Below are 18,110 nucleotides of genomic sequence, written 5' to 3'. Positions count from 1 at the left end.
TAAGATTACCCAAGAGCAAGGAGATATTCAGTCATCTCTTTTAACTTAGCTACCTTTTAATAAGATTTTGTACGTGTGCAGGCAAACACTATGTCACAATTTTAGTGAAACATGCTCCCAAGCTTCTATTTTAGTATATTTTTTTTCTTACTTTATCCAATGACACAAAGGGTCTATTTAGGTGCATGAAAGATTGAAAAAATAGGAACCTGATGGACTTAGAACCGAAACCGACCCAACCCGACTCAAACCGATTAGGTCGGTTTTGCTTAACATTGGGTCGGTTTTGGTTTCCATCTCAGGTAACCCGACCAGGTCGGGTCGGTTGGAAAAACCTTAATAAATCGACCCAACCCGACCCGTGAACAGCCTTAATTGTACCCTTATTGTTTAAATATTATCTTAAACCACCCCTACTGTTTCTAACAATTGGCTAGCTCTACCCCATGTTAGCATCTGTTAATACATCAAAATCTGTATACATGTGACACCACATGACGTTTAAACTTTTTTAAAACCCAATATTACCCTCGTCCCCTTCCAATCGATGCATCAACATAACACCAGCACCCCTTCCTCCTCCGACCTCTCTCTCACTATATATATATATATATATCTTCTCAAGAACCCACCATAACCGACAGGGAGAAGGAGCAAGTGAAACCCTTGGCACCGGTTGCGGACCAAATTAATTAGTAGGGATGAAGACGAAAGTACATTCTATTCTAAGGGCAATCAATAAAAAGTAATATTTTATAAAATAATTAAAACAGGATAACTTTTTAAAAAAATATATAAAAAAAAGGACAGTAATACTGTTCATCATCTTCCTCTGCTACTCTTTGAAGAGGAAGACGATGGAATGATATTTTTGCCCTGAATAAGGGCAAAAAGTTGCCCTTATCTGGTAAAAGCCCCTTACATTTTCCATGAGACCATGATTATGAGTGAATAAGTGATGGATGGAACGACTCTATCCGCCTGCAAGAGGAGAGCAAGACCGGATGGATGGATGCCCTTTTAGTTGCAGATTTCTGGTTGTAACCAAAAAAAAGTTTTCATGTCTGTCGCTGATGGAACAGCGGCCGATCCATATTCCGATTACATGATTGTTGTAACTACGCTAAAAGTGCAATTTCTCCGGACATCGTCGGTATTAAACTACCCCACACCTAATTAATAGCATTTCCTCCTGACTCCTGAGTCCTGCTTATATGGAGCTTTTACTACTTTACTAACTACAGATTTGCAGTGGAAAATCCAACACGTCGGATTTATTCACATCTAATTAAAGAAGACGATGAATCCGGCGGTATTGAGATTCGAAAATTTTTTGACGAGCACAACGCTGCTCCCGCCACACCCGCTACAGAAATATTTTTGACGGGAGTAGCAGTTCATCAGAGCACCACCACCCCCGCCACACCCTTCAGCACAATCCGTCGTCATATATATCTGTGGCAGAAAGTTTTTGACGAGCACAAGGAGTCCTCATCAGAGGACAACACCACGCTACTCCCATCCCCGGCACACCCGCCAAGGAGACCGTTCAAGGTTGCTCCGCCTCCGCCGTGGAAGAAATAATTCACGTTGTCTTGATCAGGAACGTCTTTCTCTTGTAAGAGATTTTCTGGGTGTAATGGAAAAAGGTTGAGTTGAGGATGGCTCATTTCGCAGGATTCCGGTAAAAGTTCACTATCAAGACTGAGGAACCTGGATTTCCTAACTGGTTTTGGAGAGAGTTGCTAAACTACGTTTGGCGTTGTTGATCATCGCCACTATAATTGGCAGTACCACCATTGGAGATCGCCAACAGCATCTCATGCATCTCAAACTTGGAGAGCACCACCATTGTCGATCCCGGAGCTAGCATCCCTATCGCAAACACAGCCACCCAGAACTGTTTGAACCTTTTGCAATCTTCTTCATCTGTTCGTGCTATCTCTATAGAACCCTAATCTAGCCAGACAACCTAGAAATTCTTCACCTATTCCTCTCCCAACAAGGTTTCAACTACGATTTTATTTTGGGAGTTCGACTACTATATCATGACCGAGCAAAACATAATAACTAGATTTGTAGCAGCCAAGAATGTAAAATGACTGCATGAAAAAAAAATTGGCATGCAAAATTATAGAAAAGGAAAGGAATAAGAAATGAGCCAGATGGAGAGAGAAAGAGAGGGGCAATATTCTAGGCTCTCTTCCTTCTCATATATCCACCACGCGTTCTCCCTTTCCCAAACAAATTCAGAACAAGCATTCAGCTTCCAAGCTCCAATAACATCATTCCCAACCTTCAATCGAATCCTCAACATTTCTGCTCTTAAATTTTGTCCAGATCAGATTTTGGGCGTTATTTCTTGATTTTCTTTGATTGAAGCATTTTTCAGCAAGATTTTCCATCTTATCTCTTGATATCCTGCGTTTGGGCCTTTTTGGGTTTCCTTGAATTTGGATTTTGGTATCTAGGTACTTAATAGAATAGATCAAATTGATATTTTGCCTTATTTTCTTTGCCCGATTCCCCTAGAAATCATGAGAGGTCCCGTAATGGTCTCAACAGGGTTAACGTATGATCAGGAGTGCATAGAGAAATGGGTATTTTCTGGCAATAACAATATCTGCCCAGTCGAGTAGGAGTGGCAATTGGGCGGGTTTGGGTGGGTTGGGTTTGGGTTGAGTTTCAATCCAATCCATTTGACCCGGCAACCCATTAATGGCCCATTTATGAAAAGTTAAATGGGTTGGGTTCAACCCAATCCATTAATTTTTTATTCAGTAAATGAGACACAAATTTTAGAAAATGCATAAAATAACATAAATTACAGAAAAAATAAATATTGTAAAAATTTATAAAATAACCCAGAAAATGAAGAAAATAACATAAATTAAAAAAAAAACAAATAAATAAACGAAAAAATAACATAAATTACAAAAAACAAAGAAATACATGAAAAATAACATGGATTACAAAAAACCAAAGAAATACACGGAAAAATAACATAAATTACAAAAAAAAAAGTCCAGAAAATCAAGAGGAAATTTTACCTCCACTTCAATGTCCAAATCCCTCCAGCTTGTCTCTAGATTTAAGAGTTGAGAATAATTCCTCTTGGGATTAAAAGAAGATTTTAAAATTTAAGTAGGAAAACCTCAACTAAAAAGGCCAAATATGAAAAACCAACAGAAGCACAAAAGGAAGCCTAGAGAAATCCTAATTTCAGCAAAATATGTAGAAGTGAAAAATGAATTTTTATCCAGAAAAATATCAAAATAAAATGCAGAGGAAAAAAAAAACAAGTGGAAAAGGAATGAAATGTTCCAACCTCGCCAAAATCCTTTGCTTATATACAAGTGATAAATGAATAGTTGCAATCAATTTGAGAGTTGTGAATGCCTTACCATAGTTTCCACACCAGTATCAGATTTCCAACATGAACTGTGACTTCAAGAAACAACGCTATCACATTAGTCTCAAATTCTTTTTACTCAATCTGAATTTCACTGACATATTATAGAACCTCCGTCTTCCACGACTTAAGGCAACGGCACCGATACTGTTCACATCACAATAAGAATCGACGATGCACTCTAATGTTGACTTCACTGATACAAGTAGTGTTCTTTGACGATTACAGTAATTACGAAGAAATGTAAATCTTGGCAGAGAGAGAGAGAATATGGAAATTGAAGGAGTAAAGCTCTGTCCAAATGAAAAAGAAAGTAGCCTTATTGGATGTCCATGACCCAACCCATTAAAAATATTTTTATTGGGTTGACCCACCCACTAAAGACCTAGGATTAACAAATATTTTTATTGGGTGGGTTGGGCGGGTTGAGCGGGTTGAGCGGGTTGAGTTGTAAATTGCCACCCCTATAGTCACAAAGCATGTCTTGTGGGATGTTGACTTAACTCCAAACCATGCCCTCAAGCCGCACGTAGAGAAGATTGAGATCATCAAGAAACTCAATGATGCTAAGTTTCCACAGTTGCAAATGAGATGTCTTTAGAAGCTCAAGTGTATGGTGTCTTAAAGTTATAAAAACAAGAGATGCATGGAGGCGTGCTTGAATAGATACGGCAACACCAGTAAATTAGAGTCATGAAAAAATTTTTATGAGTTGGATTCTATTTTGGAAATTTGAGAAATAATGGAGGGTAAAATTGACATTTTGCTTTTCTCTATCAATATTTAACAACGATGGTAATTGTCAAAAAACTTAGGGGTACTTTAAGAAATTTTAGTAATAATAATAATAATAATAAGGAAATTGTCTAAAACTCACCATGAGTTTTCTGCACTTCTCTTAAACTCACCATAACTTTTCAAAATGTCTAAAACTCACCATGTCACTAATTTGGCGTTAAATAGACTAATGGGTGGTAATATATTACTATTTTAACCTTCATAGATAAATATAAAATATATACATATATATTTTAATATTTAGACATAAAAAAGGAAAAAATTTTAAAAATAATTTCAAATATAAAATACATAATACATAGAAATTACGAAAAATATAAAAAATATATTTTCAAATTATAGAAACTATAGAAATTGAAAAACAATATCAGAAAATAAAAATTGAAGAAAACAATAAAAAATTATAGAAAAACACAGAAATCGCAAATAAATAACAAAAAATCTAGGAAAATTTATAGATTGTAGAAAATAGAATATGTAAAAAGCAGAAATTATAAAAACATTGGAAATTATAACAAAACACTAAAAATGAAAAAAAAAAGAAAACTGAAAACTGAAAAAGACAAAAAAAACTCGAATAATATAAAGATTGGATAACGGTGCACCCTTTTCCTCTAACTTGCCATTTAAGGGTAATTTTGTCATGAAAATTGTTATTTATGATGACATGGACATCTTTATTAAGAAGCATTAATGGTGCACTAACGGAAAGTAAGTTTTGGAAAATAAAAACTTATAGACATGGTGAGTTTTTGACAATTCCCCTAATAATAATAATAATAATAATAATAATAATAATAATAATAATAAGTTATTTGCTGTGGATAGGGCTGTAAGTCAAGTCGGGTTAGGTTGAGCTAAGGCTGGCTAGAGGCCGACCCTAGCCCAATCCTAACCCTAACTAAATTCCTTCAACCCTAACCTTAACCCAACCCAACATCTTTTGGGTTGCATGGATGGGCTCGGGTTGGGACCAACCCAACTTTCTTTCCATCCCTAAAAATCTCTTAGAATTTCTCAATTTTAGATCTTAACTTTCACTACATATATTAATCCTATGTTTCATTAGTATTTGTTTGTTGACATTTTTATTGGTTCTTTTAGTTCAAAATTCAGAAAAATAAGTATTTGAAATGGCTATAGTTTATGATGAGTTATGAGTTATGGTAAATCTTTTATGAGCGGCAAACAACAAAGAAGAGATGAAAAATAAAATATTCAAAAAATATAAAATATGTTATTAAGATTTTAGCCTTTCTGATTGGGATTAAGTGAAGTGATTATTTTAAAAGAAATACATGATACTATGTGGTGGGGGCTATTCAACTATCATGCATTTAAACAAATCAATGTATAATAAAATTATATATATAACGCATATTTATATATGACTGTACTATAGAATTGGTTCAGGTTGGGTCAGGTTGCCCAAGAGGTCAACCATTCAACCCTAACCCTAACCCTAACCCCAACCCCAACTCCATTAGATGCCATATAAGCTGAATAATGAAAATAAAATGCCTTGGTGTTGGGAAAAACAATAAAAAAATCTGACACAAATAAAGACAAATATTTATTTGATAAACAATTTAATTAAATAGTCTAGAACTCTATTAAAAGAAACTCCTGGTGTCATTTTTCAAATAAACAACAGAACCAAACACCATCTTAATAGCATTCACAAAAAGAGTTCCATTTCCCAAACCACATTAAAGAGATACAACGTTGGGAGTTGTCGAGTTGCTTGATGGTGGGTGATCGTTAGTCACTTCAGCCCCGTCCGATCAGTCTTTTTCTGAAAAAAACCTTTGGCTACCGATGTTTGACAGCTTGGATTGGAAAATGTATCCAAATCCGATACTGCTATAAGAGTCTGCGTGAACTATTGTATGGCAGGAGAGCACTGTCAAATTTGGACGGCCAAAATTTTTCCCCTTTTTGTTTGTGGAGGGCAACCAAGTCCGTGGCCAGTGAAAAGTCCACGAAGAGGGATTGGAGCTGAGTGGGTGATACTGCTAGTCTCATAGTATGGTTCTCCACCCCTTTTTCAACTTCAAGCCTAACCAAGTACGAATCCAAGCGAAATTTTAGTGTCTTTCGTCCCTTTCGGCGAGATCTTTTAGTATCTTTACCTAGTCAAGTGGATTCTAGTGTCTTTTTTCAGCTCTTTGTGATGGCATAGGATTCTTTCCGCCTAGGTTAAAGAAATGCGTTGGAAAGCATTATTTCTTTTAACTTTTTCTTTTTCTTTATTTAGTGGCCCCAAAAGGTCATCAGACCATTAACCCAAAAAAAAAAAAAAAATCCTACTTCAATGTCTATATGCCATTTTACTTGAGCTCAATATTTCTTATAACAAGTCAACCAATTAATCCAATAAAAGTCAAAATTGTCATCATAAAAGTCCATATTTTCATTCATCATAAAAATATTTCTTAGACAAGTCAACCAATTAATCCAATAAAATATTTCTTATAGAACAGTTAGGTCTAGGCTTGAGTGCACCAAAGGTCAAAATTGTCATACAGTTTTGTCATGGTATTTGACAAATTAAGGGTATCTGTAATTATCAAATAATTCGTAGTAAATGCAAAGTAATTTTAGAAACCCAGGGTGGGTATTTGTTTTCATTTGAAAACCCAAAACCCAGTAGGATATTTGTAATTTACTTACCTTTTCCTTTTATGGTTTATCCTTTCTAAGGAAGATGAGGATTACAGGTGGCTCCCATATATCAATTGCTTGCACTTTTTCATGCATTTTCATTCAATCACTAAGATGCTTCCCGTTATACATCTTAACTCTGAAAACAATCATGTATGGGAATACCCATCAATGAGACATTTGTGACAGATTGAATGGAAATGTAAGAGAAAAGTGCAGGAAAATTTGCAGAAGATCCAGAAACGATAGAGGGTACAAGGGGCATTTGCAATCGGAAATTAGGAATGTTTACTGAGCATAGAAGTATGATTACTACCAGATTATCCTTTGTTTCTCCGACCATTATAGAGGAGTGAGTATCTACGTAAGCATGGACAGAAAATGGGATTAAGAGTTGTACAAAAACAACTCTTATTTACAACCATGTACACAGTCCCATCTCCAAAGATTTCAGATTGGATCATTGGACGCGTATAGAAGAATCAAAGACTATGACACTTATGGTTACATTATAATTTGCTTCCCCAATACTGACACTAATACTTCACTCCCATCAATTACAAGGACCAAACTCTGGACTCCTACTCTAGGACAAACACAGCCATAATATGCACAGTTTAATTCCAAATTCCAAACAATAATCACTTGAAGTCTGAAATACGCCAATTGAAATTGCAACTTAGAAGTTAGATCCCATCTATGGCGTTTTTTAGACTCCCACCAAGCAAGGACAGGAGACCGCCACCATGTACCCTTCCCTCAGGAACCATAAAATCAAGACTCCTAGCTCCACCACCCTGATTGCTTCTTCCTTCCTCCCTCTCAGCCCCCAATATCCCAGAAGATGATGAGAACTTCATAGACAGAGGAACCAAGACTTGGGGCGGTAGTAGGTGCTGCCTTTTTGCTGGATTTTCTGGTGAGTCAATGCAGTCGGAGATGGCACTCACAGCTGAAGAAGAATAACCATTGTCCATGCTGCTCCCAACTGTTGAAACTGATACTAGTCCACGGAAGAGTCCTGGCCCAATCATACCGCCCTTGCTTGTGTCACGATCCTGGACCATGCTGCTATGTGCTGCACAGAGCCCACTCTTACCTCTAGCAAATTTCTCACATGTGCCTTGCCTCCATGTGCACCGCTTTCCCCCACCATGCGCTTTGCAGAAATCTGTACTTCCTTGTGCACTCTTTCCACAGTTTTCAAACTTACACCTCTTTCCCCCACCATGCCTGACACAGCAGTCGGTTCGACCACGGGCACTCTTGGTGCAGCTTGGAACAGCACAACGCTTGCCCCCACCATGCGCAACACAATAATCAGTCCCACCATGTACACTTTTGGGGCATATTCCCCCACCCTGAAATAGGCAGCGCTTACCCCCTCCATGACCCTTGCATAGGGGAGTGCTCCCTTCAGCACCTTTGGTGCACCCTGCAAATATACACCTCTTCCCTCCACCATGAGCCTTACAATACATGGTGCTTCCCTGGGCCCCCTTCGTGCAACCTGAGTACTGGCACCGGCGTCCCCCTCCATGAGAGATACACAATCCAGCTTGTCCCTCTGCACTACGAGTACAACCTTCAGCCTTGCATCTCTTGCCCCCACCATGCTTGATACACCGTCCTGATTTGCCTCGGGCTGCCTTTGTGCACCCTGGCTGTCCACACCGCCTACCACCTCCATGTGCTATACAGAAATCCGTCTTCCCCTCAGCACTCTTGGTGCAGCCCAAGTGCTGGCATCTCCTCCCTCCTCCATGGGCCTTGCAATATGCAGTTTTGCTTTCAGCACCCTTGTTGCATCCTGGTTTATGGCATCTCTGTCCACCTCCATGTGCAATACAGAGACCAGATGCCCCTCGTGCTCCCTTTGAACATCCATCAAACTTACACTTCTTAGGATGGTGGGTCCTGTGTTCTGAAGAAGTCAAACTAGTTACAGGCTCAGATCGTCTTCCTGTTGAGTCTGTGATGACCGAAGGCTCGGGACTCAACTGAACAGGAGCTGGAGGAGGATGGGACCTGGTTCCCAACTCTAAAAGTGACTGGGTTTCCATAAGGAAGTTGCCCGTGTACTGCCTAGGTGCCAGTAGAAGGGATGGCATATATCCACCAGATTTCTTTGCTGAAGTTGAACCTTCATCAACGATAGGGATGGAAATTCTATTTTCTTCAGCAGACATTTGGCTTCGGTGAAAAGACCCATTCACATTGCCCTGGTCTGCAAATAAATTTTCATCTGAACTCAAGGCATCCCCAGTTCCTTGAGGAAGGCCAAGTTTTAGGATACCAGAGTCACCATCAGAAGACAACTTTTCTCCAAGTATATTAGCAGATCCAGTGTTTTTGTCTGACCCATAACGGTGGTAATCATCACAATAGTAACTTGGTGTGGGACCTAAACCAAGTACCAACCCGCAACCATCATCAGGTGCAACTTGGGCAGATAAATTGCAATGGTTGTTACCAGAATCTCTAGATCTGGAAATCTTTTTTGTTCCATAGCCAAGAAAGTCCAGGCACAAAGCTGTATCACTGAAGTTATCATTTTTGCTGGTCTCCCCATTACCGGGGAATAGGAAATTTGTCACATTGAGATCCATCATATGATGAGAAAAAGCAAAATGAACTGGAGATACCGAGTCTGAGTTTTAGTCTGGGGGCACTAGTAGCAAAAGAAGAACAACCCCTAGCAGAACTGCCTTACCACAATCCTATTCAGAGGTATATGCAGCATTACCAAATGTAGAAGAAAACTTGATAAAGAGACCACCACCACTTACAAAGCCTGATGTGTCCTTCCTGTCCATTTTTGTTGGGTGTCAAATCAACAATTGTGGATTAATTGCCACTGAAGCACTCAGTTTTGATAATATCTGACAACGTTTCTAGGATAGAAGCCTTTTATGAGAACAGTCAAGACCGAAACACTGAGAAGATCTGCAGAGCGTCGTTTTCTCCTTTCTGAAGGATCCTTCAGCTTCATTAAATCTAAAATAAAAAAAAAACACAAAAAATCAACAATTAATTCAAATAAATAAAAGTTGATGATCTGATGCTTTGCACACTTCACATACACAAATTGGAATTTCATTTATATAAACATAAAAACATTTGGTGTCAGTATTTGTTATAGAAAAACCTAATAGTTCTTAGAATCCAATACATCTTCAGGACTGGGATTCCTTTCAGCCCCAGAATAAGGATTCATGTGTAAAATGCCAACATTATTTTACGTTGAAAATTTAGAACAATCAGGAGAAGTACCCTGACCCATCTTCTAGAATGTGTTTTGTATATTTTGACATGTTACTATCCAGAGCTAGAAAACAAACTAAAAACATATGCAGGAGAAAACTAAATAATAGAAATAACTAAAAGCATTGTTACCAATCATCACCCACTTTGGATATTTTTTTAATGTGATGTTTTAGCCATAAATCAGACTGGATTTGTCTGATCAGAGTGGTTTTCAGTTAAGGCTATGCAAATGGTGCCAAGACAGGTGATAATGACTGACAATAAGGCATGCATTGACTGCAGAGAAGAAATACCATCATTTTTTATATCCATATCTATAGATGTTACATAGAAAAAGACATGCAAGCTCTAAGTGTATGCAGGAATAGTTTGCAAAAAATATGCATTCTAGAATTAGAGGAAACAAGAGGTTGAATCCAACAAAGTGTCAAATTTTGAAACACAGAATAGATCAGGCTTGTTCCAAATACCACTGTAGTCATTAAACTTCAAGACATGGCAAGCATTTACCATGCTATACCAGTTTGAGTTCTTTAAGAGCAATTTCAACATTCTCTACCATTTTATTTCCTACAAGACCAACATGAACATTCTAACAGGCACTCAAAATGACCTTTACCAATTCCAAACTACCTACGTGAACTAAACCAAACAATCATAGGTGTGCTAACATGATAATGGCACGAAACTTGTAATAACACCTCCACCCAACAATCCTCATAATGATATGGTTAGATGAAAACAAACAGTCACTAATTAAGATTTACCAAGTCACTACGCAACTAAACAAGTACAACAACACAATTAGAAATCAAAAGAAAAAAAGAATCAAGAAATAGCATATATCTATTTCCTGTTACCACAGCTTACCTGAAAAACCTGACAAAATAGGCTATTTCAGAAACCTTGAGCATGCCAATGGTTTTCTCAGACGCTGATAGGGAGTTATTAAAGGTCCATTAGTTACTACTAACCAAATAAACTACAGTTTTTGGGCATTCAACTCCTGTTTTTGCTTGGACAAAATTAAGCTTTGCAAATCCTGTAATCTTTGGACTTCAGTGAGGAGGATCACCAACTTAACTTTTCAGATTGTCATGAAAGGGGTCCAATCAGGTGAATAGTGCTAAGTACCAGCACATCCTAATACCATCCTAAGTTTATATGAACGAATATTGCATTCCTTTAAGGCTTTAATAATTTTCACTATCTGATTCAGCATTCAAAAAGCATTAGCATACCAATTTTCTTAAAAACATCTTAACTCAAACAAGATTTTCATACAGTAACAATATGCAACCTTTCAAGAATATAGTGCACTTAAAACCAAGTATCATGCATCCACTCACATATGAAATCATCATCCACTTTGTGCACACAGCAAAGTATTAAGACAAGTCCAATCTGTTAGCCATTTAATAGTATTAAATACCCTTCAATAATTTCAACCTTCTCCCATCAACTAATTTATTTAATTATCTTCCTTACAGATCTGGAAGTAGAATTACAACAATATAATCATAAAGATATCCTCTATAGTAACAACCATTGTCAAGGAACAGAATGTGCCCATAGGAAATAAATTAAAAACTTGGAAGTTTTTTTGAAGCCCTTCTAGGCAAAGTTAATATATTTATGTGCTCAGAAAACAGTCATTATGGATACAATCTACAAGAAACTCAGGAGTCTTAGACCAGGTATGTAAATGAGATAAAGATAAAGCTAAACGATCCAATAAAACTTGGAAGCTAGAGCATACTAATGACACTTGTTGAAATTATACCTAACCCTGGAATTCAAGCTAGAGCATACTAATGACACTTGTTGGAGTTCTGGAAAGAAACCTCTTAATCAGTTACCAACTAAGAAAAACAAACCTGCCACAGGGAGAGATAAACAGTGGGCATGTTTAACTATACCTCGATAAAATTCAGCAAAAGACAGAAGCTCAGGTTTGGAACAAGGGAACAGAAAACCATTTTTATAGATCCAAAAGAGAACTGAAAAGTTAATCTATTGAAGGGGAAAAAGAAAAAAGAAAAAGAACATCATATAACTTTTCAGTTTTCCCTTTAAAGTACCTCCACTGAGACATCAGAAAGCATTACTTATTACTCTAAAACATCAACTGAGAGCTGTAAAGTTCTCCATATGCTTTAAAATCCATAAAAAAAAAAAAAAAAAATCATAGTCCAGCAAACCTCTAGAGTGGTTTCTATATAGCAGCCATTCCAAAAAGAAGATAGCAAAAGAAAACATAGCAAGGTGGATAACCCAATCAAGTGGCCAATCAAACAGAGCAACAGATTTACTATAAAGCTGGAATAGGACTATAAGAGCAGAAGAAATAAGAACTTTAAGCAACTTCAATATCGAATTAAACAAGTTCCTGTACTAAAACAATTACTTTCATAACCCAAAGCACAAATCTCCTAAAACCTAAATCTCAAAGCAACACAAGAACCATACAAGCAATAAACCAATAGGCAAAGGACAAAACTAACCTTAATCAATCAAACACTGAAACAGGCAAGCAAAAAAACCACCAAAAAACCAAATCATCGCAAAGAACAAGCTATGCAACCAAAAGGAACTGATTTTCCACCATTCGAACAAAAAAAATGACAAATAGAACAAACGGAATGAACAAAACATCAGCTCAGATCAGAAGCAGATAATATACCTGAAAGACCTCAAGACATCTAATAGGAACTTCAAATGAGCAGATTAACAAAGTATCCCCAGATCTCTTAAACGAAGAGAGACAAGCAGAAAGGAGATGGAGAGAGAGCACTATCAGAGGCGGAGAGGGAAGAGAAAGAGAAAACAGACAGAGGAGAAAGAGAAGTGGGGCGAGCCACGAGAGCATTATAAGGAGTATAAATAAATAAAGTAATATGAGTTGAAGAAACGTATACAAGGAAGGAAATATTTATTATTAATAAAAATAAAAGGCAACTAATTAATTATTAATATTATTAAATAATCAGGTGTTAATTAAGTGCATTATGCAAATATTAGTGTCTGCTGACCTAATAAACCGGAGATGCTGAGTTGGCAAACGGCGACGTGTGTCGGCTTTGTTTGTGACGCGCTGAGCGCCTGAGCCGATTATTCTGCCGGCTCTGTGGTCCCAAGCCCGGCGAACAAATGAACTTCGTTTTGTCCCTTCTTTGATCTCTCCACGTGAGACCTCGTTCTCCTCGCCCCTAGTTATTTATCTGGGATCGGGGTAACCATCCATTCGCTACTCAAATAAGTACATTAAATATTTTTTGCCAAAAAATCTTAATTGGATGAATGAGTGAACCCTTTTGTTATTTGTTTTTCATTTTTTTAACTATCATTTGTGAGAATTGATTGTGTGATTAATGTGCATATGTTCTTTTACTATTTACTTTTTAACGATATATTCATTATCAAGGCTTAATTTAGAAAAAGTACATATACAGATACATTCTCCTTCCAAACTGAGCCTACTGATTTGTGAAATGCATTAGATATGATAGGTAAGTTAACAGGTAAACTCAAAGGGAGTTCTTACTATTTGACCACAACACCAGGGGAGGTATAAATAAATTTTTTCTTAATAAAATAAATTAAATATTATACATCATGAACAAAATTAATTAAAAATTATGAATAACTTATATACTATTTTAAACTCATCATTCTTTAATGGCAAAATATATGATGCATCATCCACTGTACTGTGCAGCAAAAGACGGGATTGATTGAATGTGATGAAAAGTATGTCTTACTAAATGTGAAAATATATTTTATAAAATATAAAAATGAAAAGTAAACAGACTTCAAGCTCACTGATTGAGATCTAGATTTAATGTGCAACCAATATTAGTGATTAGTGATTGCACCTTAGTTGAACTCTTTTTTAACGAGTGTATAGCATCCAAACCAACTTTAACATCTGATCAGGCTGGACTGAATCGAATTTTAATTCAGATAAAATCATGGCTTTAAAAAGCAGCCTAGAACTGGACCATTATGGCCACTAATTTTCGGGTCAATGGTTCGACCATCTAGTTCAAATGAACGACCCATCCCAATTTAAAAAAGAATGAAAATGACTAAGATACAAAAAATATTGAATAGGTCAAACGGGTCAACTTTTCAATTGCCCGGGTCAATATGTCACTGACCATTTCAATGGTTTTTGACCAAGGGCCAGGTTTAAGGTAAAATAGAACTGATTGCCTGAACAGTTCCCAAGTCGAATGGTCCAACCATCTGGGCCAATGACAGTTTAAAAACCCAAGCAACACAAACCATTCAATCTACCTAGTCAAATATTTTTTGATCATTCAATTCTTTGGAGTTAAATAACCAAATTAAAGATCTATTCTTTTATCAGTTGGAAGCACGGAACTCTTAGACCAAGCATCACATTCAAAACAACAAGATTTTATGGATGAAAGAAGCATGACCCTCCATGGCATATTCGTCAAATCATATGAATTGGAGAGACATGCTAGCTCATCATCCCCACATATCTCAGTCTCACTCCTAGCTAAGCATGCATTGTCTTCTTTGCAAGAGAAAAACCGGAATATATCTTCTGCTTTTATTTTATTCTCTCTGTTTTGCTACATTATTCAGATTGTATTTGACTGAGAATTGATGAATGGAATTTGTACCAGTGACTTCAACAAAAAAGGAAAAAAAGAAGTCAAATTTAAGGCTTAGTTGAGTTGAGTTGAGTTAGGAAGAAGATATTCACAGAAACAGACATAGTTTGACGAGTTCATATCTCCACCCTACAGCACGTTCTATATTGGGAACATCTTCTGATGATAATACCAGTCCTGATGATGTCATCATCGGGAGATGTGATATTCCCAATACATGGCGGAAATGTCCTGTAGGGCGAAGATGTGATCTCTAGTTTTAGACATTGGTGGGAATCCCAAATGGATTGAATGGATTGGTGACTAATCTAAATACGTGGTATTATGGAGAGTGTATAACTATAAGAAATTTACAAGTCAGTTTCATGAAGGGAGTAGCAGTGCACATGAAGGAAAGCCAATTATTAAAGTGAAAAAATAGTTCTACTCGAGAGTAATTGGACTAGATTTATGAATTATAACTTTCAGGCCCGCCATCGAATCGTTCCAACATTGGATATTAATTTGACCTTCAACCAACATGAGGCATAAGTATTTCATGGGCTTAGCCAGTCAAAAAAAAAAAGTTCATTCCCCAGTCCCCACGGAACAAATCCAACAAACGAGAGTAGAAAACATCTGTTTACAATGGATTCGACTATCAATTTGGAATTGGTGTTAATTCACAGGCAGACATTGATGTATAGAGTGGGGATATTTGACATTTTGAATATTTATAAGTCTACAATAAAATTCAGAAATCTGCAATAGGTCTGTCTGTCGTGCATTTTTCTAAATGGAATAACACTTATATATGATGTAACAGCACATATTTCTCATAAATTTGTAAGGATCAATAAAAAAAATGCAATAGCAACACATCTCTACTGTATCAAACAACCCCCTTGTCCTAATTCAGAGAATTTAGGTGTTGCTTGGCGTATTTTTTGACGTGCCTTTTGGTTTACGGGAAGCTAAAAGTGCCAAAAAAGAAAAAAAAAAAACGGTCTTTTTCCCATTTGGTACCATGTAGAACAAAAGACCCAAGACAAGAATGCGACATGACCAAAAAAAACAAAAAATTGGGAATCTTTAAATGAAATTTTTAGTCTTTCTGCACTGAAAATAGCCTTCCCAACTATTTTTAACAACCTAATAAAACCACGATGTGAATCAAATAGTATTTGGTCATACCAAAAAATTCAATGCATTTTTTATCCACTATTAAAAGATATACCTAAAAAGACTTGTCAAACAACCCCTTGATAGATTGGTAATATTGAAAATCAATGAATTACATGCAACATTGAAGGCAAGCCAAAGTACCCCAAATTAGTACCTATCTCTTCCGTGGATTTAATCTGAGACCATCAAGGTCTCTGACTGAACTGGCCCGACCCGGATTCCAAACAATATTCGGGTCTTGAAGATTAACCAAAGCCAAACCCAAATGTGTATTGACAAAAAAATCCTTCCCCTGCAGATCACAGGTCCAGCATTGGAGAATGGAGATTGGACGTCACCCTGTGAGGGCGAGTTTCCCACAAGTCCAAAACCACAACCCTGAAGCAGGAGAAAAGGACACAACAAAATGCCAATGGTGTTTCACCTGGTCCTCTCTTCCAAGCCCGTTTGCGAGGGCTTCAGCTAGCATTAATTGAATAATTGCACTACTTCGGAGAAGTCGTTAACAAGGTTCAAAATATAAATAAGAGAGTATTTATGTATTTGGGGCCAATCCACAAATGGGTTATAAGTACCCTAAACCCACAACTAGTGTATTCCCTGATGGACCTATCCAATTGTGACATGTGGCAAAGTGCTGGGGCCAATCTAGACTATCATACAGAGGAAATTCTAGATTCTAATGTATTCATGCATTCAGCCTATATAATATCTATGTATATATATACCACCTATTTTTTTCTTTTTGTCTACTACCTCGTCCATAGAAGGGATGCCAACTGGCTACCTAGAGTTAATACACAGTCATTGGCTTACATTTCATTTGATATTTTTTATTTTGGATGATATTTTGCCCTTTTGTGGGTAAGAATATTTAAGTGTATTTTGTGTGCTTTCTTTTATCATATTTCAATTTTTTTAATTATTATTATTATTATATATAATGGACACATACGTAAGTTCTTCATTTTAGAAGACAAATAAGCTAGCTATCATTTAAAGTGAACAAAAATCCATAGTTGTCACCCTCCAAATTGTAAGACCATAGCCAGGGTGGGGGACCTCAGCCTCAGGTCCATGATCTATCGTGTACCCAATAACACCGTATTTTTAATTAATGAATGCTGTATTGGACCACCCAAGCACTTACTATCTGTTATATGCATGTTTGAGGTCATGAGGTGAAATCACCTTTATTTGAATGGAACAAAATATCTTACTGGTGTGAAACGGACAAATCATGCACTCTGAACAATGGTCTGAAAGCAGCGTTTTAAAAACCGATCCGGAGGCCGAATTGTTTTTGCCTCTGGGTCGTGGGTCACTGGTTCGACCTGTTGGGTCGAATGGTTTAGACCCAGCCAGTGGTTAAGACATTTTTAATGTGATCGGTTGAGATGTAACCAACATCAATAAATACATCATATTTGAACTCAAAGTATTTCTAAATTAAACAGCATATAAATAATAAATTTCAATGCTTTTTTGAATCAACAATAAATTTCAATATTAAAATTTATTATCAGTTAAAATTTTCATCTTTAAACTCATTATTTTGATTTCATGGTTATAGAAAATTTAAATTAACTTCAAAACTACTTTTTTGAATATATAATATATGCATTTTATATGCATCATCTAAACAATAAATTTCAAATTAAATAAACTTCAAAAACAACTTTTTTGAAGGAACAATATCAATATCAATATCAATATAAATATATTAAGCTGAAATGTGTATTTAAGAAGGCCTGAGGATGAAGTAAATGGAATCTAACGGTATGTTTTGCCTTTTTTCATAGAAATTACAAGAGTTCCACTCTCTACCAACTCTCTCTCTTTCTTTTGCTTTCTTTTCTCTCAAATTACAAAAATACCACTCTCTCCTACCAATTCTCTCTCTCTCTTGCTTTTTTTTCTTTCAAATTACAAGAGTGCCACTCACTTTCCTACCAACTCTCTCTCTCTCTCTCTCTCTCTTACAAATTACAAGAATGTCATCTCTCTCCTGCCATCTCTAGGGATGGCAATTTCTCCCGTAAAATCGGGGCCCCGCCCCAAACGGGGCGGGTTTTCCTCGACCCTAAACAAGGACGGGCGGGGATGGGGAAAATAATTTTTCCTCGAACAGGGGATGGGGTGGGGATGGGTTTTTTTTA

General features: G+C 36.8%; 1 protein-coding gene across 1 annotated transcript; it reads right to left on the bottom strand.

Moving 5' to 3' along the window:
- Positions 1 to 7,138: 7,138 nt before the first annotated feature.
- On the bottom strand, positions 7,139 to 13,002 carry LOC104599999 (uncharacterized). Its single transcript, XM_010262786.3, has 2 exons — positions 12,825 to 13,002; positions 7,139 to 9,871 (listed from the first exon to the last, which is right to left on the bottom strand). Exon 2 carries the CDS (start codon positions 9,484 to 9,486, stop codon positions 7,561 to 7,563), a length of 1,926 nt encoding a protein of 641 aa, XP_010261088.1. The 5' UTR covers positions 9,487 to 9,871; positions 12,825 to 13,002; the 3' UTR covers positions 7,139 to 7,560.
- Between the last annotated feature and the right edge of the window lie 5,108 nt (positions 13,003 to 18,110).

Source organism: Nelumbo nucifera, chromosome 5, assembly GCF_055504915.1.
Source record: "Nelumbo nucifera cultivar China Antique chromosome 5, China Antique-T2T, whole genome shotgun sequence".
In the NCBI taxonomy this organism is placed as follows: Eukaryota; Viridiplantae; Streptophyta; class Magnoliopsida; order Proteales; family Nelumbonaceae; genus Nelumbo; species Nelumbo nucifera.
Note: the sequence above shows the minus strand (reverse complement) of the source record. Positions and strands in the feature narration are given on the sequence as shown.